The following is a 26,956-nucleotide window of genomic DNA, read 5'->3' on the forward strand; positions in this document are numbered from 1 at the left end:
CAGTTGGATTCTTAACCCACTGCATTGTGATGGGAACTCCTATTTTTTTGGGGGGGAGAGGGAGGGGGCCATGGCACGTAGTGGCTTGATGTGGGATCTCAGTTCCCAGAACAGGGGTTGAACCCAGGCCAATGAGATGAAAGCATGGAATCTTAACCACTAGATTTGTGGGAGTTCCTAACCAGGGAACTCCCACAAATCTATCTTTCCTCAAGAATGTAAAAGATGAGTTCCCATCGTGGCTTAGCGGTAACTAACCTGACTAGTATCCGTAAGGACATGGGTTTGATTCCTGGCCTCACTCCAACATTGCCATGATCTGTGGTGTAGGTTGCAGACAAAGCTTAGAACCCAGGTTGCTGTGGCTGTGGCTGTGGCTGTGGCAGCTGCTGGCAGCTGCAGCTCCAATTCAACCCCTAGCCTGGGAACTTCCATATGCTGCGGGTACAGCCCTAAAAAAAAGAGAGAGAATGTAAAAGATGACATGATTGTACTTTTGTGTCTTGTTTATCTCTTTTACTTTATTTAAGTGTGTACTGCATGTCAGTCTCAGGGAATCTGTGAATGAGCCAGAAAACTATCTCTACACCAGTGGGGAAAGAAAGTAACCAAGATGAAGGACTAAAATACATTCCTTGGTGATTGATGCTAAGGAGCGAAAAATGAAGTAGAGACAGGAGAATGGGGAGTGTTGAGGAGGGAGGTGTGGTTTTCAGGGCTGAGAGGACAGGGAAAGTCTCACTGGGAAGAACTTAAAATTTGATTTTCTTTTCTTTCTCCTTTCCTTTTAGCTATGATAGTAGTGGAACTTCCAAAGATGAAATTAAGGAGAGGTTTGCTCAGACCATGGAATTTGTAGAGGAGTACTTAAGAGATGTGGTTTGTCAAAGATTTCCTTTCTCTGATAAGGAGAAAAATAAACTTACATTTGAGGTAACTCTTGGTGAAGTGATCTCTGTGTTGTGTCTATTTTTTATTGATCATTTTTCTGTGGGGTAAATGGAGTATATTTGTAGTTTTTCATCATGATACTCTGATTTTGTGATAAAAAGAATTTGGCTCAGTTTTGTTGCAAAATAAATTGGAACTAAGAGCAGTCACTTGGCTTAATGTAGTTATGCTCTTGGAAGAAATATGTATGGTGAATCGAGTCATATAAAGTGATATATATTCTCTGTATATTATATAAAAAGTGGCAGTAAAGAAACAGACTGTGCTTGGGATCTGTCATAGATTAATCATTTAAGGGACATACATCCTTGCTACGTTTGTGTTGAATATTTCTCTTTGAGACCAAGTTTCCTTTTGAGGAGTTACATTTCCAAGAGTTACAGTGTTACCTGTGTCCTCTGTTGAGTATACCTTGGCTTGCCCTGTATTATCTTTGGGAAGCCTCACAGACCCATTGATGAGGTCAGTTTTTTTTTTTTTTTTTAATTAACCAGTCATCAAAGCAGATCAATAGCTTTGCAGGTTTTCATTTCTTATTCTTTGTCCTTATGAAACACAGTGAAATTTGGTCAGAAGTTGCAAATAAAATAAATGCCTTCTCTTACTGTAAGGAAGGTCAGATTCAGTCATTTATAAACTAATCAATATAAAATGGACCTGAAGGGTATGCTTATTTAACACCGCCTTCCTCTCTTTTTAAAAATATAATAGGTTGTAAACTTAGCTAGAAACCTCATATACTTTGGCTTCTACAACTTCTCCGACCTTCTACGACTAACCAAAATCCTTCTGGCCATACTGGACTGTGTACATGTGACAACCATCTTCCCCATCAGCAAGATGGCGAAAGGAGAAGAGAATAAAGGTAAGAACATCGTGGAGTTGCGAGATCTGTCGGTGCCCACAAATCTTAGGCACCTTCGCCAGCTTCTCCTACTGCTGCCATAATTAGCACGTGATGTGATGTCCTTTCATCGTCTTTTTCTCATCAACTTGCCATTACCAACATTTTCACATATTAAAAAAAAAAAGCAGAGGAGTTCCTGTCGTGGCTCAGCAGAAACAAACCTGACTAGTGTCCATGAGGACTCATGTTTGATCCCTGTCCTTGCTCAGTGGGTTAAGGATCTGGGGTTGCTTTGAGCTGTGGTGTAGGCTGGCAGCTACAGCTCTGATTCAACCCCTAGCCTGGGAACTTTCATATGCTATGTGTGTAGCCCTAAAAAGACAAAAAAAGAAAAAAAAAATGAGTAGAGTGGACACCCATAGACCCACGACTTAGAGTCAATGGTTATTAACATTTCAGTATATATTTTTTTGTTTATACATGAGTCCATATATTTTGCTGCACCATTTGAAAGTTGCCCAATAGCTTGAATTCTTATGTCTTGAAGATACATGTCCTCTGGTCATTCTTGATGTGTCATGAGGTCCTCAGTGTTTATATTAGTATATGAGTAAATTAAATCCAGGCTGTGTCTGGGTGTCCTGTTTACAACTTGTGAATAGGAAAATCTGCCTTAATATGTTTCTTTTTCACCTCTGTCTTAGGGTCATAGTAGATAATTAATACATCCTCATGGGCGGATTCTTGTTCAGCTATTCTGTACAACTAGAATAGAAACAGTATGTTTATGGAGTTCCGGTTAAGAACCCGACAGAGTGTCTGTGAGAATGGGTTCAATCCCTGGCCTCACTCAATGGGTTAAGCATCCCGTGTACCTCTGATTCAACCCCTAGCCTGGAAACTTCCATATGTTGCAGGTGTGGCTCTAAAAAGAAAAAAAAAAGAAATGTTTACTTATGTTCCACTGTCTGTTAGGGCCTGTGCTCAGTCATTCTGCAAACATTTTGCCACATAATCCTGTCACTGAGCCCCGTTAGTCTCCTTGTATAGTTGAGAAAACTGACCTCCAGAGGGAGCTCAATGTCCTCAGGATCAAGTGACTGCAGGGGGCAGCACCAGACTTGGGTCTTGTTAGCGCCCTGGTCCTGTGCACAGCGACAGGCAGGTAGTGGGTGGTCAGTAAAATTTGGCAGGTGAATTAACATACACAGATGCTCCTGGGGGGATGTTGAAGCTCACACTCTTTCCCCTGCTCCTTGATGCCCCACATTTGTTCTTTTTTGGCCACCCTGCAGCATATAAATTTCCCAGGCCAGGAATTAGATCTGAGCCTCCGTTGTGACCTACACCACAGCTGTAGTAATGCCAGATCCTTAACCCACTGTGCCAGGGATCGAACCTGAGTCCCAGCTCTCCAGGGATGCCGGTGATCTCATTGGGCCACAGCAGGAACTCCCTCCACATTTTTGATGGGTATTAACCTTTTCCAGTTGCCAGGGTCTCAGAATGTCTTGAAACAAAGTCATGTTAAATACTTTATCCTAAAGAGCCCTTGCCCCTGTCCAGGTGCCCCAGAATCCGTTCTAGGGATCTGTCACGACCAGAGTTTGTCCTGGCCCTTCCTAGGTAGTAACGTGATGCGGTCCATCCATGGAGTCGGAGAGCTGATGACTCAGGTGGTGCTCCGGGGAGGAGGCTTTCTGCCCATGACACCCACAGCCGCTGCCCCTGAAGGCAATGTGAAGCAGGCCGAGCCAGAGAAGGAGGACATCATGGTCATGGACACCAAGCTGAAGATCATTGAAATACTCCAGGTAACCATGTGCCAGGGTAGGGGGCAGAAGTGTGCTTGCAGGGGTGCCATCTTCATCCAGTGTCCCTGCCTTGATGGAGCCTTAGGCTTTCTGGGAAGGGAGGGGAGGCCTCAAGTGCCATTTCTGGACTGGCCCTCATAATCCCTGTGCTGTCATCTCCTGCCCCTCCCCAACATGCCCTTGTCCCTCCAGCCACTTCAAAACTTTCTGCAGTTATCTTAGCTTCTGTAGTCATTGGCCTCTGTGTCTTCACCTATGCTGCTCCCTTTGCCTAGAGTTCACTCACACTTCTCTTCATGGCTGAATTCCCTGCTTTTTTGTCCACAACTCGGTTCATGGTTCCATGAACTTTTTAACTCCCTGCTTCCTTCCCTTCCTCCCTCTGTTTTTCATTTATTCATTCATTTGACACATATTTATTGAGACCGGCTTTACTGCTTACATATTTATTGCCAAGTAATTTTAAGCATTGAAGATCCAGCAGTGAAGAAAATCATTTCTGCTTACCTTTTGATAGGAGGCATAGACATATACAAAATATACATACTAGGTCAGAAATGAGAAGCACTAAGGGTGTTAACATATAAAGGAGAGTCAAGATGGTTTGGAGGCCATGGGGGGTAAAGGTCAAGGTTACTGGTTTTGATGGGGTTGTTGGGGAAGTTCTCCAATTAGGTTACATGATCAGAGACTGAATGAATTGACAAAGGTTGTATGTGGAATTTTAGGAGCAGAGTCTCTAAGACTCTGAGAGGGAACAACAAATGGCAAAGACTGCGAGGTGGGAGCATACATGGCAAGCCTAGGAACAGGCTCAAGAGGCGATGGGAGAGGATGGAGTCGGGAGTCAGTACATACATGTTTGCCGTAAAGATGCAGAGAGAAAAGTGGGGAGGTGGCCAGAGGGAGGTGGTTGATAACAGGAAAGTTTTATAATAAGTTGGGAGATGATAGCAAGTCTGTATGCTGAATTGGCATTATCATGTAGAGAGGGAAAACTTGACGTCAGGAAAAGAGGATAAGTGTAGGAGCAAAGTCCTTGCCTCAGCAAGAGGGCGTGAGAGCTGTCTTCACTATGAGAACCCTCCCAGTCTCCCAGAAGCCTCTTTCCTTCTTTCTGCTCAGAAATAATTTTTATTCACTAACAAAATCATCTGCTCCCTAGTGAAAAGAAGACTGTTATTGACTTTTTCTACTATCCTGCACTGCCTAATCTCCACCCCAGAATGTGGAGTAGAGAACTATCACTGTTTATAGACTTAAGGATTTTTTGCTTGTTTGTTTGTTTTGTTTTGTTTTGTTTTTCCTATTCTGAATTCACAGTTAACTAATGGCTTAAAAGCATCAGTGGGACTCCTCAAAGTAATTACTTAAAGCAGTCAAGAGTGATTTAAGAAACAAACTTATTGAATTTATGCCTGACCAAAAGTAGAGAAGGAGTTCAAGGATTTCTTAGGCCATATGGCTTACAGGTCCCAAGTATGTTAATATCATGAATGTTTATAAGAAATGGAGTGTTGTGAAACCCATTTACATCTTGAGGCCTACTCACCATAGTAATCTGAGAACATGTGGTTGATGACGAACATGCTTTCAAGAAATACATACCGACCACTCCCCCCATCCCCACTGTATGTAAGGCACGTTGCTGGGCTCTCTGAGGAATACAGATAATTTGGACAGGGCCTGTATTTGCAAGGGCTTGATAGTCTAATAAGAAACTAAGATGTGATGAAGCTGTGTGTACATGGAAATAAAACTATACGAAGAGCATATTCTCCTGAGATACGGGTAGGTCATGTGGTCCCATTTAGTAAGGAACCAGAAGAGGTTTTAAAGAAGAGATAAGATTTTATCTGAGCCTTTAGGCATGGACAGGATTTGTCTGGAAACAAGGGGACATTGTCAGGTGAATGGAGCAGTGAAGCGGGCTTCCTGACGCAGGGTCCAGAAGCAGTTCTCTGGCAGGGACACAGCGTGTGCTGGAGAGCATTGTCAGAAATAAGGTTGGAAAGGTGGAATGGGCCAAGCTGTCAAGAGCATTGGGTGCCTAGAATGTTAGGATTTTTTTCTGTGGGGAGCCTCCATATGTTTTCAAGCAGGGGGCTCACCTAAGAATCGTCACCCTTGGGGCTTGGTCTGGTGAATTTGGTTCTGTGATGGCCAAGGCAGAAGATAGAGGACATGAGCCAGGGGAAATGGCAGGTGGGGGAGCCATGAGAAATGGCAGAGTTCGAACCAGCAGGACATAATCATTGATTCAGTGACTGTGGTTGAACCAGCACGACCTAGCCTCTCATTCAGTGCATGTATCAAGGAGAGAAGACTTGATGGTGCAGAGGTTGTCTGAGGGTGAGAGAACCTGGGTGGAGCAGACACAGTTTAGTACTGAGTTCGAGACTCTGGAAAGACACAAAGGGGGTGTCCAGTAGTCAGTGGGAAACTTGGACTAAGAGCTTGGAAGATAAGAATCTGTTTCAGCCCTGGGGTCGGGTAAGGTCACCAGGAGGGCACGGTAGAGATAAAGTGAGAAGTAAGGTCCTTAAACAATGCCAGGTGGTTGATCTTTCTTTTTGGCTCTAGCTACAATCATGGAAAAAGTGACCTTGTACCAGACTGGAGAGGGAGAGAATATAGGAAGTGAAAGGAGAGGGAGCCTGAGAGTTTATATCTACATCAAAGAAAGTGATCAGAAGTAGACAATCAGAACCAAGCTAGTTTTCAGAGCTAACAACGCATTTTGCTCTGTCAGTTTTCTTACGTTAAAAAGCAGGCCGCTTCAGTCGTCTTAAGGCTCAGAGTTGGCATTCAATACTTGCTGAAAGAAAGTAATGCTTTATAGAGGATAGAGTGAGGGGTGATTGGTTTATTGTTCCAGTTATTAAGTTAATTGCCAGGATGCTGAAGTTTACACTAGAAGTTAAGGTGCTGTGGGAAGACCTGATAATTGAAAGATGCCGGGTAAGTCTTTTGTTAAAGTGCCTGTTGAAATCTAAGCCAAATATTTGACTCACTTAGCATTTAAGGTAATGGATGCAGCAGATACCAGGCCCTGCCAGAGTGCAGTGGCTTGGCAGAGTGCTCCAGGTGGTATGCTAATATAACCAATCTGTTTCCATTTCCACTTGAATCTTTAGTTTATTTTGAATGTGAGATTGGATTATAGGATCTCCTGCCTCCTGTGTATATTTAAGCGGGAGTTCGATGAAAGCAATTCCCAGACTTCGGAAACATCCTCCGGAAACAGCAGCCAAGAGGGGCCAAGTAATGTACCAGGTTAGTGATTCCAGATTGGGATTTCTGCCGTAAAATGGGTCCTGGGTCTGAAGAAAACTGCAAGTCCAAAGAATACATTCTAGAACAAGGGTCAAATGTGAATGTGGTTGAAGGTTCTTATATTTATTGATTGATTTGTGCTTTTTTTCATTTTTTAAAAGTTTTATTGAATTATAGTTGCTTTACAGTGTTGTGATCGTTTCTGCTGTACAACAAAGTGATTCAGTTATACATGTACACACATCCATTCTCTTTCAGATTCTTTTCCCATATAGATGATCACAGAATATTGGGTAGAGGTCCCTGTGCTGTGTAGTAGCTCCCCATTGTCTAGTCATTCCCTAGACCACAGTGTGCATATGCCAGTAGGTTATTATACTTTGAAATGAGACTCTGGGAGTTAAACTTTTGGGACAAGGGAATAATTGAAAGAGGCCAAATCCTTTCTGAGATACATCTTGTTTCCTTCCTTCTTGAAGTGTCTTAGTTATAAGACAGCTGAGAGTTCTACTATTGTGGTTACATGAAATGCAAAAAAAAAAAAAAAAAATCCAAAACAAACTCTCCAAGAAAGTTTACTGTCCACTGGCAACTTGTATGCATGGTGGCAGCTTTTCTCTGTGTAGGAAATAGTGGTAAAGGGTAAGGAGAAGGGTGGTAGAAGCAACAATTCCACCTCTCAAGGCCTAATCCTCCTTGGAATGAGGTCATAATTCTGCTATAATAAGTAGAAATCCAGCAGAAATGTGAACACTGCACATGGGAGCCTGTTCACAGCATGATCTGGCTTCAGAGCCTTGTAGTATGAGATTCTGGAAAATTTGAGGTTAACCCCATGGGCAGGGGCCAGACTGTTTGGGGGGACTTCATCATTTCATCAGTAGCATGTTTTCACACATTCCTGCTTCTGAAGTTCTCTTCTCTGACTTTGCAGGTGCTCTAGACTTTGAACACATTGAAGAGCAAGCCGAGGGCATCTTCGGAGGAAGGCAAGTCTATTTTCAGTTTATTTTGTAGGTGGTTCTAAGACAGGGGAGGCTCCTGTTTCCTGGTTCTCAAATGCTTGTCTCTCACTGTTCTAGGAAAGGTTTAGTCCTGTGGCTGAGGTTGTTTGACTGCTTTCTTTATCACTCTGAGGACTCAGGTCAGAGTGATCTAAGCTGGCTTGACGTGTGTTTCTCCCCTATGACAGAAAGAATTTAAGGAGGTTTCCTAAAGTACACACATCACAAGGCTACTTTAAATGGTGAAGAAGTAAAATTGAAAAAAACAGGGGGCTCCAGACACAGTGAGGGTAACAAGATCATGTGCTTCTGTTGCTCACGGGCTGCAGTTACCCCAGATCTTTAGAAGCCTAGTGACGACAAGAACAGAAGCACGCATACCTTTCTTTCATTGTCCCTAACATTAGATTGATGAATGAGCCCCTTTGTAAAAGATGAGATTGCTTAATGTTGACTCAAAGCATTATTATGAGACTCAAGTACTTATAAGCCTTAACTGCCTGCAAACTTGGTATAAACACTCTCTACGCATAACTCTAATACCCTTGATGCCATTACCTCTTGCCATGTGACAAACTATTTTCAAAACTTAATGGATTCAAGCAGCAGTCATTTTATCGCCTCTTCCAATCCTGTGGGTTGACTGGGGCTAAACTGGACGGTTCTTCTTCTGGTCACCGTTGGGTCTGTCGCCCAGCTATGGGAGCTGGTGACTGGTTTTGACCCATCCATGTTGCTGTCCTCTCATTTCTGGCTTCTTGATGGGTTATCTATGAGGCTGGGACTTTTCTCTCTCTGCCCACAAGTATCTTAGGCTTCTGCATAGCATTGTGACTGGCAAAGGCCCAAGCAGACAGACCAACAGTGTGTAAGCATTCATCCAACCTCTGCTTATGTCATGTTGCTCCTGTCCTGTTGGTCCAGGCAAATCACCTGGCCAAGCCCAGACCTACATAAGGAGTTTTAGAGCAGAGAGGGGGGCCACTGATGTTAATAATATACCTTTACACTTACTGTAACCAGTGAGGTTTGAATCAGCAACATTGTTTAGTCCAAGAAAGAGGTTTTTGTTCTGAAACTGAGGGTGTTTCAAGTTGAGCCTGGTGACACCTGGGTCTGCAGTGGGGTGTCTCGGCACTCCCACCACTTTGCTGATGTTGAACAACAGTGACAGCTTCTTCACATGTTTTTGGAGCACAAGCAGGAATAGGATTTACATCTTAAGTCCTGCCTATGCTTTTCTTGCTCATCTGTAGCCATGGAGGTCTCAGCATTTGGTCTTCATCTGATTATAAACACAACATAGGCACTGACACAAAAATTGAGTGGCAGTACTCAGGTACACAGTGGCCTGCCATTTGATCCAGGATGTGCTTTTTAAATTGTTACTTGTATGAGTAATATACAGTCAAGTTTTCATAGATATTGAAAGAGCCCTTGGCAATACACTGATGAAATCCTGTTGGAAGAACACTGGGTTTTGATGGGTCACAGCGATGCTCCTTCAAGTAGCGTCTGTGGGACCAAACCACTTGCTGCTAGTTTGTGACAAGATTAGTGAACCTTTGGCATTTCAAAGCCTATTGGACACTGCGACCATATCAAAGTGCATGAAGAGTGGACACGGTGCAGAACAGGACAGCAGGTGGCTACAGACTAGACGTAAAACAAAAGTGGGTCCTTCACCACAGATGGTTTGCTAGGGACCACACTGGAGCATCTTAAATAAAAAAATAAACTGACAGCTGAGGAGACACAAGCTGTGTGCAGGTCCCAAACCACAGGAGAGGCCAAGAAGAAGAACACCTGGTGGGAATCTGGTTGTGAAGCCGGTCCTGTCACTGTGGGAAGGTGGGGGACTTTGGTTAAAAATTTGACAGTTGTGACATTTTAACTGTCTGCTCACTTGAGAATATAGTTTTGAAGATCCAGCAAGATTGTATGTTGAAGGAGGTAGTTAAAAGCCAGGTCCACTGACGTGGGCTCCGGAGTTGGGAGTCCCATGGGGTGGGGGTGGGGGCATGTGTTGGGGCCCAGGGGCAGGAGAGAGGATGTCTGTAGCTTATCTGGCCCTTGCACCCCTCAGTGAGGAGAACACCCCATTGGACCTGGACGATCACGGCGGCAGAACCTTCCTCCGGGTCCTGCTCCATTTGACGATGCATGACTACCCACCACTGGTGTCAGGGGCTCTGCAGCTCCTCTTTCGGCACTTCAGCCAGAGGCAGGAGGTCCTGCAGGCCTTCAAACAGGTAGCTTGAACTGCCGTGTGTGTGTGTGTGTGTGTGTGTGTGTGTGTGTGTGGTGGTTATTGTCTAAGAAGCTGTTGTGTGCCACTGAGGGATTGTATTTGTTCAGGTTCAACTGCTTGTTACCAGCCAAGATGTTGACAACTACAAACAGATCAAACAAGACTTGGACCAGCTGAGATCCATCGTGGAGAAGTCAGAGCTTTGGGTGTACAAAGGGCAGGGCCCCGATGAGGCCATGGATGGTGCATCTGGTGAAAACGAACATAAGAAAGCAGAGGTGTGTGACACACAAGATACACAGCTAGGGGAGATGGTGGGCTCTTTAAAACAAGTAAACAACCTCCTCTGGCTTTAGATAAAAATAAAGGTTATAGGAGTAACTCAGTTATCAGGCGATGTACTTGTTAATGGTGGTGACAGCCATTCTCCCAGGAAGCAAACTACAGGTACATGGTCAGTGTCATCTCTTGTGCCACTATAGCCCGTGTAGAACAGACTTTGAGTGAATTAGCACCATGTGTCCTTGCAGACCCACTGGGAAATGAACCTGTTCTCTAGCCGTGCCTGGCCCACCATCCTCTCCCCCATCAGTAAAATCTTGTCAATCAGAGGGTAGCTGAGTGTGAGCAAGGGCATGGCTGGAGAATAAATCCAGCCCAAATGGTTGGAAAACCCTGCAAAACCCTTGATCTTTCCTAACCTGTGATGCTAACTTTAACAGACAGGAGCCCAAGGGCTATATAAACCTCGCTCATGTTGCTCTTGTTTCCTAGGAGGGGAATAACAAGTCACAAAAGCATGAGAGCACCAGCAGCTACAACTACAGGGTGGTGAAAGAGGTGAGGACTCTCACATTAGCTTTATCCTTCGTGGAGAACTGAACAGGGGAAAGTAATCCTCTGAGAGTAAGTGCACTGGTTTTAGTGGCAGATCTGGGTTCAAGTCCAGCTCTGCCACTTGGTGCGCCCTCAGCTTGCTCACCTGTTACAGGTGCCACTGACACCTGTACTTTGAAGCTTTACAATTGAAGTCAGGGTTAAATGGTAAAATTGTCAAGGATTTATCTTGGTTGCTGGTGCATGGTGGCCACCAATGAGAACTGAGATTCTTTAGGAATCTTGGCATTGGGTGGTTCTAAGTGGGGAGTTGGGAGCTTTGTGTTTCTGATCTTAGAGCAAACTCTGCCAAAGTCCTTGGCAAGGATGCTGCCTCATACTATTTTCAGAGATTGGAAACCATCCCACTTGCTGATGGAGCCATAATCCACTGGTTATTCTGGAAGACATATTCTTAGCCAGTTGTGGATTTGGTTTTATATAGTCAGTAGGGATTACACCATGTTAGCAGAATTTCCCTCTTTTTATGTTCTTCATGTATTGTGATCCCTTTTGCCTCCTTGCCTGTACCACACCCTGCAGTCTTTTCCCAACTATGGTTCCTAGTTTTCTGAGGTTGATTTCTTCTTTTCTTTAAAGACTTTTTTCCAGCTTGGAGGTATAATGGACAAAATTATAACATACTTAAAGCATTGATTTCTTCTTTTTTTTAAAGACTTTTTTCCAGCTTGGAGGTATAATGGACAAAATTATAACATACTTAAAGCGTACAGTGTGATGACTATATATATATATATATAGAAATGATTACCTCAATCAAGGTAATTAACATATCCATCACTTACATAGTTAGGTTTTGGGGGGATGAGGTTATGGGGGGAGAACTTAAGATCTATTCTTAGCAAATACCAAGTGTACAATGTTGTGTCAGTAACCGTAGTCGCCAGGCTGTTTGTTGGATCCTCAGAACTGAGGTGTGGGTCAGAGGAGAAATGCCGATTCTTTCTTCCTACCAGATTTTGATCCGACTCAGCAGATTGTGTGTTCAGGAGAGCGCGTCTGTGAGGAAGAGCAGGAAGCAGCAGCAGCGCCTGCTGAGGAACATGGGTGCCCATGCTGTGGTACTGGAACTGCTGCAGATTCCCTACGAGAAGGTGGGCACCCGGGCTCATGGCCGATACTCCAAGGGCAATTGTGACGATAAAGCTACCTTAGGTCATTTACATGAAACAAACAGAGCATCCCCAAAATGAGGCAAAACCACCCATAACTTTCCTCCACTTAGTTCTAGTAAGGAGAAGGGGTCCAGGAGTTCCCTGATGGCCTAGTGGTTAAGGACTTGGCATTGTCATTGCTGTGGCTTGGGTCACTGCTTCGGCTGAGGTCCCATCCTTTGCCAAGGAACTTCTGCATGCCACACACACAGCCAAAAAAAAAAAAAAAAGAAAAAGAGGTGGAGGAGTCCATTTATCATCCTCATTGTCCCCTTACTTACTTCCTTATCACATTGGATGGGGACAGCTTGGTCTGAACACAGAGGTCCTAGTGGACAGAGCTGTCTCTGCACAGGGGTATGTGCCATACAGCTTTGTCTATAGTGTTGCTCAGCCAATATAAGACTACTAGTTATTAAATGCATGCAGGAATGGGACTCTCACACTTGGGAAGTCCTCACTTGCCTGCTGACAACCAGTTAAGTTGTTCCCCTTACAAGCTTTGCTCCAGGTCTTGTTTCCTGTTGCTAGATGTTATATCATGTCACCCATTTTTAATGTCATCATTCATCATTGCCTGTGATAGGATTTAGGGAAGTAAGATAGCATTTGCATCCATGTGGACTTACAGAGTACTTTCAAAAGCCTTCATTCAAGCTTCTAAAATCCAGTATGGGAGTTCCTGTTCTGGCACAACAGGATTGGCAGCAACTCTGAAGTGCTGGGGTACAGGTTCGATCCCCAGTCTGGCACAGTGGGTTAAAGAATCTGGTGTTGCTGCACCTGTGGCGTAGGTCCAGATATGGCTTGGATCTGATCCATGGCCTGGGGCCTCCATATGCCTTGGGGCGGCCAAAAAGGAAAAAACAAAAACCAAAACCCAGTATGACAGTCGTGGGGTCCCCACTTGATAGAGACCGAGGCTTAGGAAAGCTTGGAGTCCAAGGACATAGACGCTGGTCTCTTGAGTTCAGCAGGGGCTCCTAGAGACTCACTCTTGAGTTGCCTGAAGAAGGTTCACTGCCTACTGTTTTCAGGGTGCCAGGCACCGTGCTGAGGCCTTTATGTTATTCGCTCATTTAATCCTCAGGACACCCAGATGGGATAGGTGGTACTATTAGTAGCCCCGTTTTAGAGAAAACTGAGGCCAGAGAGGTTTAGTAACTTACCTGGAGGGCCCAGCTGCACAGAGAAGAGTCAGCTCTGCCTAGCTGTGGAGCCGGGGCCTTAGACTGCTGTGCCTTCCACCTTAACCTGTATCTCACCTTCGTAAGTAACAAACCTTTACCTGCTGCCATGCACTCCAGGAAGTTCCCAGCAAAGGCCTCTTCCTTAGTCATGGGGAGACCGTGAATCAGAAGAGTTAGGCCTTTGACCAGCTGCAAATAAAGTACAAGTTTAATCCTTCCAATGGGTCAAGGATTTAAATAACCTGAAATTAATATAGGTGTGCAAATCATCTAAACTTGGCTGACACTTGGACTAGAACCAGCAAGTTGATTTGCCTCCCTGTGTGTCAAGAATGCAAGGAGAGAGTTTGCTGGCCTTGGCTTTGCCTCATATTATCAGTTTCCTTAATGAGAGCTGTTCATTCACAGAAAAGTGTTAAAGTGATCTCTAGGGAACCAGATTCAGTTGGAATTGGTAGCTCAAAGGGTTGAATGTGTGTGTGTGTGTGTGTGTGTGTGTGTGTGTGTGTGAGATTTGTTTGGTGTTTGGATGGGTACAGACAGTCGGGTGTATGAGAACAGTGGCGGGATTACTACTAACAGGTCACCTCATGTTCTGTGATGTCTTTATGATCTTGCTACCCTGTCAAAATCTGCTTCGAAGGCCAGAAGCTTTTTGTCAGCTTGTGCACTAGCAGATTCCTTCATTAGCTGAAGAAATGAAAGAATGCAGAGGGGCTTAAAGCTGCTGCAGTGTCTGCCCCAAGCCTCTGGTATCCTGAAGGTAGAAGCTCTGCCATGCTCTCTGTAGATGGGAGACAAATATAATACCCACTGTGTTGTTCTGGGACTTGCTATCAGTGTCCTCAGATCTCCTGCTTTGTTGGTCACACTGGTAGCTCAGATTCCTTCCAGCAGGGTTCTCGACAGATATCTTCTGCTTTCTCACAGGATCACTGTCTAGCCCAAGGTGGGCAAACTGCAGACTCTATGCCTCCATGCCCTCCATCCCACCCCCTGTTTTCATACAGCATATGAGCTAAGAATGGGTTTTTGAATAAATTCATTTAAATTTTTAGTGATTTGTGCCTCATGTCCTCTGTTTTTCTTTTTGACCCATAAAGCCTTAAAGTATGTGTCTTGGGATCTAAGCAAAAAAAGTTTGCTCACACTTAGTCTAGACCAATACCAGTAGCTAACATTTATTGAGTAATTACTGTTCAAGCTCTTGACATGAATTTTCTCACTTAATCTTCATAACAACAGTCTGACGTGTGCACTTTCACTAGCTCCATTTTACACATGAGGGAACCAAAAGGTAAGTCACTTGCTCAAGGTCACGTGGCTGGAAAGTGATAGATCTGGCATAAGGCCTGACAGTCTGGTTTCAGGTTTCTCAACAGCTGCTCTCTCTCTGGCCTCTGAAGTGAGGGAATGTGTGTGAGATGACTTAGGAGACACGTGGGCATTCTCAGTTGTTTTTATCATTTTAAATATTTGCTTGTTTAGAACTGCAAAGTGGCAATAGGTTTTATAGCATTGTCCTATCATAGGTGTCTAACTCTTTAGAAATACTGAGTATTGGGTTTTTTTTTTTTAATTGAAGTGTAATTGTATAGCATTATATAAGTTTCAAGTATACAGAAAAGTGATTCAGTATTTTTACAGATTATACTCTGCCAAAAATTATTACAAGATAAAGTCCATACTTCCCTGTGCTGTGCAGTATATCCTTGTTGCTTATTGAGTAGGCATCTTTATGAAAAGAGAATCTCAAAATGAACCATGTGAAATGCCAGAGACAGGTATTATCCTCAGTTAATGAGGAAAACTAAGTCTCTGATTAAATTATGTGCCTGAGGGGACAGGGAAAGGAGTTAAGACAGATGCCTTTAGCCCTGACTTATTAGTATCTGAAGAGATTTCCGCTCTGCATGTTATGTCCTATCAAAAGCTAGTGTGTCCATAGGTAGACAACTTAAAAATGTGTGTCTGAGGGAGTTCCCCATTGTGGCTCAGCTGTAACGAACTTGACTGGTATCCATGAGGACGCAGGTTCAATACCTGGCTTTGCTCAAAGGGTTAAGTCTCTGATGTTGTGAGCTGTGGTATAGGTCACAGATGTGGCTTGGATCTGACATTGCTGTGGCTGTGGTTGTGACCGGCAGCTATAGTTCCAGTTCAACCCCTAGCTTGGGGAACGTCTATGTGTTGTGGGTATGGCCCTAAAAAGACAAACAAATAAACAAAAATTGTGTCCAAGAGCTGGGGAGATGCTGGCTCACTGCCAGTGTTGAAGTAGCCCCTGCTTGGTTCTCAGTCCATGTTTTCAGAAGTGAGAGGTTCAGAAATTTCAGCCAGTACTAGACAGTGGAATTCCAGAGACTTTCTTCTAGCTTTCATGCTCTGTTGCCTTTTTCTTTCTTTTTTAAAATTTATTTTATTGAAGTATAATTGATTTACAATGTTGTGTTAATTTCTGCTGTAGAGCACAGTGATTCAGTTATACATACATGTACATTTTTCTTCATATTTTTCTCCATTATGGTTTATCACGGGATATTGAATCTAGTTCCCTGTGCTGTACAGCAGGACCTTGGTGTTTATCCATTCTGTATATGAGTTTGCATCTGCTAGTAGGTTCTTTTTTTTTTTTTAAGAAAATTTTATTAATGCATAGTTGATTTACATGGTTGTGATAATTTCTGCTGAACAACAGAGTGATTCAGTGACACATGTACACACATCCATTCTTTTTCGAATGTGTTTCTTGCAGAGACCATCACAGAATATTGGGTAGAGTTCCTGATGCTATACTGCAGGTCCCTGTTGGCCAATCATTCCGTATACCACAGTGTCTCTTGCCTGTTTCGCAAATAAAATCTTTTCATTTCCTCCCTGGGCTAGTGGGAGAGAATCCACTTTTATCCAGGAAACATACACAAGTTACTGGCTCTTCTTCAGGGTCAGCAGGGCAGCCCCTCATTGTTTTCACACAGCAGGCCCTCAGCAAACACCTCCCCAGCTTCACATTAGTAGGAGGGGCTGGGGGCGGCATAGGACCTGGCTGCTGGCCAAGAGATCAGTGCTTTGTCCTGTTGACCTTCTCTTGTCAAAGGCAAGCCCTGTTTTCAAACTGTTTTTTGTCTGCCTCCTCCCACGCAGGCTGAAGATACCAAGATGCAGGAGATAATGAGGCTGGCTCATGAGTTTCTGCAGAATTTCTGTGCTGGCAACCAGCAGAATCAAGCTTTGCTCCACAAACACATAAACCTGTTTCTCAACCCAGGGGTAAGACTGGAGGCCTGTCTGGAAATCTGTGCTGGGAGGAGGGAGGGGAAACAGGAAGTGCAAAGAACACCTTGTTCATGGGCTGTTGTGGCCACTGGGACGTGCTATGATGCAATATTCATTCCAAGGGGGAACATTTTGATCAACTTCAAGAGGATGTAAATACTCCCTGTCTTTTTAGAGGAAAAAAAAAAAGGTGGGAGGAGGGAGGAAGAGGCGGTAGGCGGTAGGGGCAAGGTAAGATATACTCCTATTTTTTCTTAATAACATTTCACATTATATCAAACTCCAGCCATGGAAAAGTGCTAGCTCTCACTGTCCAGCTGCATTCTCTTGAGATCATGTGTGAAGTTTTCTGTGTTTATACAAATACATAATATATCAATGTAAAACATAACGATGTTACATTTTAGTTTGTTAAACATGTTTTTAAAATATCTTACATATGTGTTGCACACTTTTTAAAGAAAAAGGTGGCACACTATACACCTTGGTCTATATTTTTCTTTTTTTTTTCACTTAACACACTGTGGCTATCTTTGCAAGTCGGAGATATAGAAATTTTGCTCATTTGTGTTGATGTCTTCATGGCATTTCATGGAAGGCTATAACTTTTAAAAAACCATTTCCATACCAGTGAACTCTTAGGCAAGGTCTAATTTTTGGCTTTGTAAACAGTAAAAAATTTCCTAGTATATGGGGACACGTACACACACGTACACAGCCACACACACATACAGAGACACACACTGGTCAGTACTGCTGGAGCTTTCCAGGAAAAGGACTATTGTAGAAAAGGATATTGTAGGCTAATATTTCCTCTTTGCCATATTAGGAAAAACGGCAAAGGATGAAAGGGTTAAAGGTCCCTACCTCAGACCAATCATAAAACCCAGTATCTGAGTAATTCTGGGTAAAAAGTAGAAATTTAAGCTTTTATTTTTATTTATTTATTTATTTTTTGTCTTTTGTCTTTTTTGTTGTTGTTGTTGTTGCTATTTCTTGGGCCGCTCCCGCGGCATATGGAGGTTCCCAGGCTAGGGGTCCAATCGGAGCTGTAGCCACCGGCCTACGCCAGAGCCACAGCAACGCGGGATCCGAGCCCGCGTCTGCAACCTATACCACAGCTCACGGCAACGCCGGATCGTTAACCCACTGAGCAAGGGCAGGGACCGAACCCGCAACCTCATGGTTCCTAGTCGGATTCGTTAACCACTGCGCCACGACGGGAACTCCAGAAATTTAAGCTTTTAGAAGAGAACCCAACCGTATCTTAATGACCTTGTAGAAGATGAAGTTTTCTTACACAGTATGAAGAGAGCACTAATGATAAAGGAAAATACCAATAAATTGGACTTCCTCAAAATTACGAACTTTTATTCATCATATGACACCATTAAGAGCAAGCAAAGGCAGGAGTTCCCGTTGTGGCTCAATGGATTAAGAACCTGATGTAGCCCCCATGAGGATATGGATTCAATCCCTGGTCTTGCTCAGTGGGTTAAGAATCCAGCATTGCCACAGGCTGCAGTGTAGGTCACAGTTGCATCTCAGATCCAGTGTGGCTGTGGCTGTGGTATAGGCTGGCAGCTGCAGCTCCAATTCAGCCCTAGCCTGAGAACTTGTATATGCTGCAGGTACAGCCATCAAACAAAACAAAAGGAGCAAGCAAAGGCAGACTGAGAAATTGTAGAAGACACAGTTTGCAAGTCCAACAATGAGTTCATACCCAGAATATATATCAGACTCCAGAAAGTCCATAAGGAAAAACACAGCCCACTTTTTACTTTTATTTTTGACCACAATTGCAGCATGTGGATCAAACCTGTGCTGCACTTACAGCCTGTGCCACAGCTGCAGCAATACCAGTTCCTTAACCCGCTGTACCACACAGAAACTTCCCAAGCCCACTTTTTAAAATGGATTAAAAAAACCTTAAAATGGGACACTTTGTAGTAGCGGTTATCTAAATGGCCAGTAAATATGACAAGGCCCTCAACATGATTCGTCATCAGGGAAATGCAAATTAAGTAAGATACGAACAACGAAATAGGACTGCAGTTAAAAGACTGGCATTACTAAGTACAAGGCTGTAGAGTAGCTGCAATGAAAAATTTAAGTTAACATCTTTCAAAGCTGTTTGGAAGTTCCTTTTAAGGCCAAACATATTTAAAGTCTGCAACCCAACACTTATGCCCTTGGTATAAACCCAACAGAAATGTATACATTATGTCGACCATAGACATTTCGAAGAATGTTGAGAGTGGCACTATTCATTGTATTTGTAATAAGATTAGTATGACTATTTACCCTTAAAATTGGGTACTCCCCCAAATATCCCTCAGTAGTAGAACAGATAAACGCATTGTGGTATATTCATGCAGCGGAACATAACATGGCAGTTGACAATGAACAAACTAGTCATACGTGCGACAACATGGATGGGAAAATTGGAAAAGTAGTGTTGAAGCCAGGTGGAAGAGAATGCATGAGGTTCAAAAACAGGCAAAGATAATGTGTGGCTTTGGAAATCAAAATGGTACTAAAATTGGGGGGTGAGCCATAAAGGAGAACTGTTTTGTTTCTTGGTCTGGCTACTAGAGTTCCCTCTGGAATTCTTTTAGCAGAATACTTAGGATTAGGGTACTGTCTTATGGGTTTACTACACCTGATCGAAAAAGCTTAGTAAAAAGGAAGGCAGTGCAGAAGCAAGAATGGAGCAAGAGACTTTCCTGGGTTAAATGCTCTTCTCCCCATGTGTATGGTGGGCTCCCCTTTTTCTCCCTTTTGCTCTTCATTTAACCATGTCCTTGTGCCCCTTTCTTGTTCCTGTGCCAGATCCTGGAGGCTGTTACAATGCAGCACATCTTCATGAACAATTTCCAGCTCTGCAGTGAGATCAACGAGAGAGTCGTGCAGCACTTCGTTCACTGCATTGAAACTCATGGTCGAAACGTCCAGTACATCAAGTTCTTGCAGACTATTGTTAAGGCCGAAGGGAAATTCATTAAGAAGTGTCAAGACATGGTCATGGCTGAGGTGACAACTGTCAATTCTCTATACCTCCAACTGGTGTTCCCTAGGAACCTAAGAATTATTTAATCTTTTCTGTGTAAACTTGCACCCTCTCCAGAAGCCATACGAAGGGACAAAAAGTAATTGTGTGCGGTGTGTGTGTATGAGTGTGTGACCTTGTGTTTGTGAGCTTAAACTGTAGATAGAGGAAAGAGTCTAGCAATGAAAATCTTTGTTTTAAGATCATTGACTGGGATTCTTTTGTAGGGGGGACACCCCCAGGAATATCGAACTGAAATATAATCAGTGGAGGTTAAATCTGAATAGAATCCTGTGAGTCAGAGAACCTCTCCTTCTTGTGGACTCTGACTTTTAAAAAATTATTCACCTAATTAATTAGCTGGAAAAGTTGTTGCCTGATGATTCACAAAGAGATGCAGGTCAGTGGACTCGGGGAAAAGTTCCCTTGGTTCTCTGTGGGCATCCGTGAGTGCCCCCATGGATGCTGTCTGGCGAGGAAAGTCCTCTGTCATACCCAAGACTTTGGCATCTTGGTTTCCTCTTTCCAGCTTTTTCATAGGCCTGCACCTGTGGCATATGGAAGTTCCCAGGGTAGGGACTGAATCAGAGCTACAACTGCCAGCTTACACCACGGCCACAGCAACGTGGGATCTGAGCCTTGGCTGTGACCTATACCATAGCTCACAGCAACACCAGATCCTTAACCCACTGAACAAGGCCAGGATCGAACCCTTATCCTTATGGATACCAGTTGGGTTTGTAACCCATCAAGCCACATCGGGAACTCCCCACCTTTTAAAAAAATGGAATCTCAGGTAAGTCCAACTAACACTTGGATTTATAACCTTATCTACACATATGATTTCAGTGAAAGGCAGTGCAGAGTCAGGTTAAGAGTTAGCTTGACCTAGAATACGAATGTTGCTTGTCCCACGTCCCTGGCCAGGTGATGTGGGATGTGTTATTTGACTTGTCAAACCCTCAGTGTGGGTTTCTGTACATAAAGGCAGAGCAGTATTCTTTGAGTAGCTGATGGCCAGGTGAAATGAGATCATGATGACAGTAATAGCTACCATTTATTGGAAGACTACTGTGCTACTGTAGTCATTTATACATAATCATTTATTGAATCTACATGACAGCACCATGAGTTGGGTACCACAGGTGTCTTCAGTTGCAGACAGACTGAGGCACATCGAAGTTAAGTAATTCATCTAATGCGTATATCACCATGTCTGATACCTAATCACAGTTCATAGAGATGAGTTATTAAGTAAATAATATTCACCATATTTATTTTGACTCCTGTGCCAGCCCTTTTTGGATCTTTTGTATTTCATGGAGTGCTGAAATTAATTAAGTAGTTTTTAGGACTACTGTGATTTTTTTTTTTTAAATCTGTGAATGAAAAGGATGATGCTGAAGATCTTTAGTTGTTTAATAATATAAATGAGTGAAATGCAGATGAGTTTAGGAATACAGGTGTGACTGGTTTTAGAAGGTCAGTGCCAGCAGAACATCTCTCTATCTCTGAATAGATTTTTTTTTTCATGCCTCCCCCAGCCCTGCAAGGTTGTAAAATAAACAGGTTTTGTTCTTGTATGTCTTACAGCTGGTTAATTCAGGAGAGGATGTCCTTGTGTTCTACAATGACAGAGCCTCTTTCCAGACCCTGATCCAGATGATGAGGTCAGAGCGGGACAGGATGGATGAGAACAGCCCTCTCATGTACCACATCCACCTGGTGGAGCTTCTCGCTGTCTGCACAGAAGGCAAGAACGTCTACACAGAGATCAAGTGCAACTCCCTGCTCCCGCTGGATGACATTGTCCGCGTGGTGACTCATGAGGACTGCATCCCTGAAGTAAGTGAATATACCCCCAGAATGGTGGCCTCTTCTCATGTCTCTCCACGTGCTGTGTGGGGCTGTGGCTGGATGGGAGGCTTTCTGGTGCAGACCCAGGTGGGAGCACATGGTTTTGACACTTGTAGCTCATGTTATGCGATTTCCGTTGGCTGCAATAACATCTTCTTGAGCACTGGTGTTATTTGAGAGGAATGAAGGGAGAAGTTAATCATTCTGTCTCCTTGAAGAAGAATGGGAAACTTCCACAGGGCTTCAGCTCTGAGGGGCTAATAATTCCACATGTTGAGCAAAGAGCATTTGACCTGAATGAACTATTTAAAAAATGCCATAAAGACTGATTGAAATACAGTTCATACAAATGTACATCCTACTCTTAAGTTTATTCTTTAAAATAACTTGTATTATAAAAATCATGAATGATAACTATAAAATATTCAGGCACTATAGATAATCAGAAAAAGAAAATAATCTACACTTTCACCACCCATAATAAATACCTGCTAGGTTTTTTGTTTGTTTGTTTGTTTTTTGTTTTTTGTCTTTTTAGGGCCACACCATGGAGGTCCCCAGGCCAGGGGTCTAATCAGAGCTGTTGCTGCTGGCCTACACCAGAGCCACAGCAACACCAGATCTAAGCCATCTGCGACCTACACCACAGTTCACAGCAACGCCGGATCCTTAACCCACTGAGCAAGGCCAGGAATCGAACCCACAACCTCATGGTTCCTAGTCAGATTCATTTCTGCTATGCTATGACGGGAACTCCCTATTAGGTTCTTGAAGTAAACCCTTCCAGCTTGCATTTTCCCTATTCACATATTTGGCTAGTAATAAAAAAATGGATCATACAGTATATATTTTACCTTTGAGTGTTTTAAAATAGATACCATTAGTTTATATTTTAAACTACATATACACGCATTTCTATATGTAGCATATATTATATGTACTATTTTTTAGATTAATTTTTGAAAAAGTTAATACATTTTGAAAAATTAAGATAATAAAGACCATAAAGGAATAAACTGTGAAAAATCTTCTGTGTCTGTTCCCTATACTCTGCAGAAAATTATTTATTAGGTTCTAGTGCATCCTTTCAGAGTTGTGTGTATAAACATTTGCAAATATATAAACTTTCTTCCCTTGCCCTCCACTTTTGAAACAAAAGGTGGCATTCCACAAACACTCTTCGTATCAGTCCATAAAGAGGTCCTGCATTCCTTTTTTATGGTTATATAAATTTTCATTGTACAGATGGACCTCCATGAATTGTATATAATTTTCCTCCATGAATGTTGAACCAGTGTATTATATAATGTGATAATGATAATAAATAAGAAAATAAAAAGATGGCATTTTTCTCACAGTCTGGTCCATACAGTATATTTTCAAACTTTTGGATTCTCATTTATCTGATAGATGAATTTGATTCTTTGCTGTGGTTGTAATTTGCATTTCTCTTATTATAGATAAGGGAGGTATAATAGCTTGTTTTTTTTAACCCATATTTGTTTGAAATACAACATAAGCATAGAAAAGTACATAGTTGTGAATTACATATCGTAAGGATTATTACCAACAAAATAGCTTTCTAACTACCACCCAGGTCAGGAAACATGCCACGTCTCTCTCCTGTGTCCTTTCCCAGTGCCTTCACTCCCACAAAGGGTGTCTTCTGGAGGTAGTGGTGAGGTGACCTTTATGTAATTTTCTTTATATATCCCTAAACAGTATAATTTAGTTTTCCCCATTTTTAAACTTCTTTTCTGCATCTTCTGTGGCTTTTACAGTTCAGCCATATGGTGTTAAGACTTACCCATCCTGACATGTGCAGCTGTATTCATTTCTTTGTTTTGGAGCATTGCTCTGCATCATTGTCCCACAATATGATTTTCTGTACTTGTGTCGATGCTCATTTGGTTATTTTTGCTTTTTGGCTCTTAGGACCAATATGTTCCACGGGTCCTGGCCCACATGTGTACACTTAGCTGTAGAAGGGCTGGGTCAGACAAGGTGCTTTTCTGCCATTCGGCTTGATAACGTAAAGGGGTTTCTCGCAGCCATCCCTCCTCCAGGGCTCTTGTTGCTCCCAAATGTTGCCAATCCTTGGTATTATCAGACCCTTTATAATTCTTTTTCAATATGGTATGTGTGGAGTGGTTTCAACTTTTATTATCTTAATTACTAACTGAGGTTGAGCCCCTTTCCATATGTTGCCTTTTTGAGATTTGATATTCCTTTAAGTAAATGTCAGATCAAATTTTTTGCCTGGTTTTTCTTGGGCATGTCCATCTCACATGCACACCTCTGGAGAACTTCTCCCAAATCATGTCATTGAACTCTTGTAATAGTGCTGTTTGGTGAACAGAACTTCTTTTTTTTTATACTCTTCAGGAGCCAGAGTGTTTTGTTCCATTCTTTACCTCGAGGTCATGAACATATTCTCTTCCAAAAACTCTGTTTTTGAACTTGATAGCTGTGAATTTTGAAGATGAAAAAAAAAATCATAGAAATTAAAGCAGGCAGAGGAAAGTGAAATGACCATCTTGGTCTGCTCTTATCACTGTTAAAATGAGGGAACACTCAGTCCCACATGTACTGAGTTGGTTTTTCAGAAAATTCTGTTTTCTCTCTTCTAGGTGAAAATCGCATACATTAACTTCCTGAATCACTGCTATGTGGATACCGAGGTGGAAATGAAGGAGATTTATACCAGCAATCACATGTGGAAGTTGTTTGAGAATTTTCTTGTTGACATCTGTAGGGTAAGGCTTTCTAGAACTCAGGAGGCAGGGTAAGGGGTGCGTGTGTGTCTGGGTCTCCCTGTGAAGACTTAAGGACAACAGTCACGTAATTTCCATTTGCTGATTCATGGCCCATGGAGGAGGCACCTGGCTCTTACCTTTTCACACTTCGCATTTCTTTCGGCCCTTTAGTCTTAGTTGAGAATAGATTTTATTCATCAACCTTCAGGGAAAGTAGGTTATTTCTTGTTTTGATTTCATCCCTTATGGACTGATTTGCAAGTGATAACCTGGGACATATTCAAATCAGATTTATAAAGTATTATTTGACAAGAACTCTCTCCTCAAAGGACAGCTTCCTGAGTCTGAGCATTTACCCCCTATAATCTGGTGTCAAGGACCCTGTGAAGCACTTCACTTTCTGTCTGTTGCTTTCCTGACCCAATCATTAGATGAGCTTCAGCTCTCTTGATTTGGCTTCGCTCTGAGCTTAGTATTCACTCTAAAGCCATAAGACTGACCTAACAAGGTGCATCATGGGTCAGGAGTGGTGCTAGGGCTGGAGTGGGAGGGAATTAATACTGTCCTTCAGAGAGTAAGTGTGAGATGAATCCCAATTTCAGAAATGTAATGCTAAAAAGGGGGGAAAATAGCACATTGTAGAATCCTAGAATGTGGTATTTTCTGCCTGACTGTACGGTTACTGGTTTGAGACCAGGAGCCTGCAAGAACTTAATTTCTTTCTAACCATGTGTTTAATAATACTCAGGTGTTGGTGTCATAGATGGATGGATAGATAGACAGAGATATAGATAAATCTATTTGCCTATTTACCTGTCTATCTATCTGCCTGGTTTTTACCTTGAAATGGAAGACCTGTTTTGCTTTTTTAAATTAGGACTCAGCACAGTTTTCTGTAAAGGGCCAGATTTGAATAGGCTTGGCTTTGTGGGCCATCTAGTCTCTGTCACAACTCCTTAACTCTGCCCTGGTAACATGAGAGCAGCTGTGGCAATATGTAAACAGAGGGCACGGCTGGGTTCCAATAAAACTTTATTTATATAAACAGCCAGCAGCCCTTCACCTGGTGGCCCCTGCCTTAAATTGTTCAAAATGCTGTTAAATCAGTAACTGACTTCATTTTCTGGATGTGTCCCCAGACTGTTCCGCTTTGAGCTCAGAACATGATAGTAAATAAAATTTGGTCATTTTACCCCTTACTTCATAATTTTAATATTACAGCAATTTTATGTCTCAAATAAGAGTGCTAATGAATTTGGTAATAAAAATTTGACTTTGAAAAATGAATTTTCTAAACTTGTTCTTCCAAATGTCTAATCTTATTCTACGCAGTAAAGTTTAAGTAGAGTCCAAGTGAAATCTAAAATCAGTCTTCACCCCAAAACTTGTACAGTCAATTATTTTGAGTCATAGCTCACTATTTTCAACAGTGCTATATATCAGTAGAATTCTTATTGAATAGGAGGATTTTGTAGGTTTGGAGAGTATGTGCACGGCAGAGCTCAGTGATAATATTTGACTCAGGGCCTTGATTATATCTTTTAGGAGACTATGGCCTAGAGCAGATGAATGATTTAAACAGGAGGATAGTTTATTACTTTAAGGGAAAATATGTATAACTATAGTTGTTAACTGCCTTTTGGGGTTTTAGATTTGCCACAAGTGGGTAGGAATTTGGAAGTGATGGCCTTGTAGATCCCACACCAGTTTTTTTTTTTTTTTTCAGGACCACACCCAAGGCATATGGAAGTTCCCAGGTGAGGGCTCAAATTGGAGCTATAGCTGCTGGCCTATACCACAGCGATGGCAACGCAGGATCCAAGCCACATCTGCAACCTACACCATAGCTCACAGCAACGCCAGATCCCTGACTCACTGAGAGAGGCCAGGGATCGAACCTGCATCCTCATGGATACTAGTCAGATTCATTTCCATTGTGCCACAACAGGAACTCCCAGTCCCACACCAGTTTTATTACTTTGTGATTCTGCACCATGATATCCTAGCTGATGCACCTCTTTTTTTCCATGATTTAGTTTTTGCTTTGCTATCTCTTCAGGGGATAAATGGATCTGCAGGCTTTTACCTTTCCTTTGCTAAGGATGATCTGCAGGAATAGTCATGGATGACTGAACTTTACAACTAAAATTATTCATTGCAGGTTTTGGTATAATGTCTAAAGCATCTAATTGTCCTCCAGGCCTGTAACAACACTAGTGACAGGAAACATGCAGACTCAATTTTGGAGAAGTACGTCACTGAAATCGTCATGAGTATCGTGACCACGTTCTTCAGTTCTCCCTTCTCAGACCAGAGCACGACTTTGCAGGTAAGAAACACAAACATGAATGTGGGGCGTTCATGAGAGATCTTCACAGTTGGAGCTGATGTTGGTTTGGGATTGGGCGACTCGGCAAAGTGTTAATACAAGACGCTTTTCTCTTTGTGCAGAATCATTCTTACAGGATCCCTTGGATAATGAAGTGCCAGAGAATATTTTTCTGTACCAGATAGTTCTATTGGTTGTTGATTTTCTCCCTGAAATGTCTTCTTTTTCTCTTGCCTTCACTCTTGTCAGTTCCTCACCTCCAATTCTAGAAAGGGAAGCAGCTTTCGAACAAGTGCTAGCATGTT

The 26,956-nt window shown here is 42.6% G+C and overlaps 1 protein-coding gene across 7 annotated transcripts in view; it reads left to right on the forward strand.

The window, feature by feature from the left end:
- Positions 1 to 26,956, forward strand: part of ITPR1 (inositol 1,4,5-trisphosphate receptor type 1) — a 331,954-nt gene that overhangs the window by 167,227 nt on the left and 137,771 nt on the right. For all 7 annotated transcript variants that reach the window (XM_047779506.1, XM_047779516.1, XM_047779541.1 and 4 more), the window contains 14 exons: positions 792 to 933; positions 1,663 to 1,816; positions 3,425 to 3,612; positions 6,750 to 6,888; positions 7,823 to 7,877; positions 9,979 to 10,144; positions 10,251 to 10,421; positions 10,918 to 10,983; positions 11,997 to 12,134; positions 16,529 to 16,654; positions 19,493 to 19,693; positions 21,303 to 21,554; positions 24,197 to 24,322; positions 26,523 to 26,651. In XM_047779506.1, coding sequence (XP_047635462.1) covers positions 792 to 933; positions 1,663 to 1,816; positions 3,425 to 3,612; positions 6,750 to 6,888; positions 7,823 to 7,877; positions 9,979 to 10,144; positions 10,251 to 10,421; positions 10,918 to 10,983; positions 11,997 to 12,134; positions 16,529 to 16,654; positions 19,493 to 19,693; positions 21,303 to 21,554; positions 24,197 to 24,322; positions 26,523 to 26,651 — 2,053 coding nt within the window. The remainder of the gene's footprint in view (positions 1 to 791; positions 934 to 1,662; positions 1,817 to 3,424; positions 3,613 to 6,749; positions 6,889 to 7,822; positions 7,878 to 9,978; positions 10,145 to 10,250; positions 10,422 to 10,917; positions 10,984 to 11,996; positions 12,135 to 16,528; positions 16,655 to 19,492; positions 19,694 to 21,302; positions 21,555 to 24,196; positions 24,323 to 26,522; positions 26,652 to 26,956) is intronic.

The sequence above is a fragment of the Phacochoerus africanus genome, chromosome 1, assembly GCF_016906955.1.
Source record: "Phacochoerus africanus isolate WHEZ1 chromosome 1, ROS_Pafr_v1, whole genome shotgun sequence".
In the NCBI taxonomy this organism is placed as follows: Eukaryota; Metazoa; Chordata; class Mammalia; order Artiodactyla; family Suidae; genus Phacochoerus; species Phacochoerus africanus.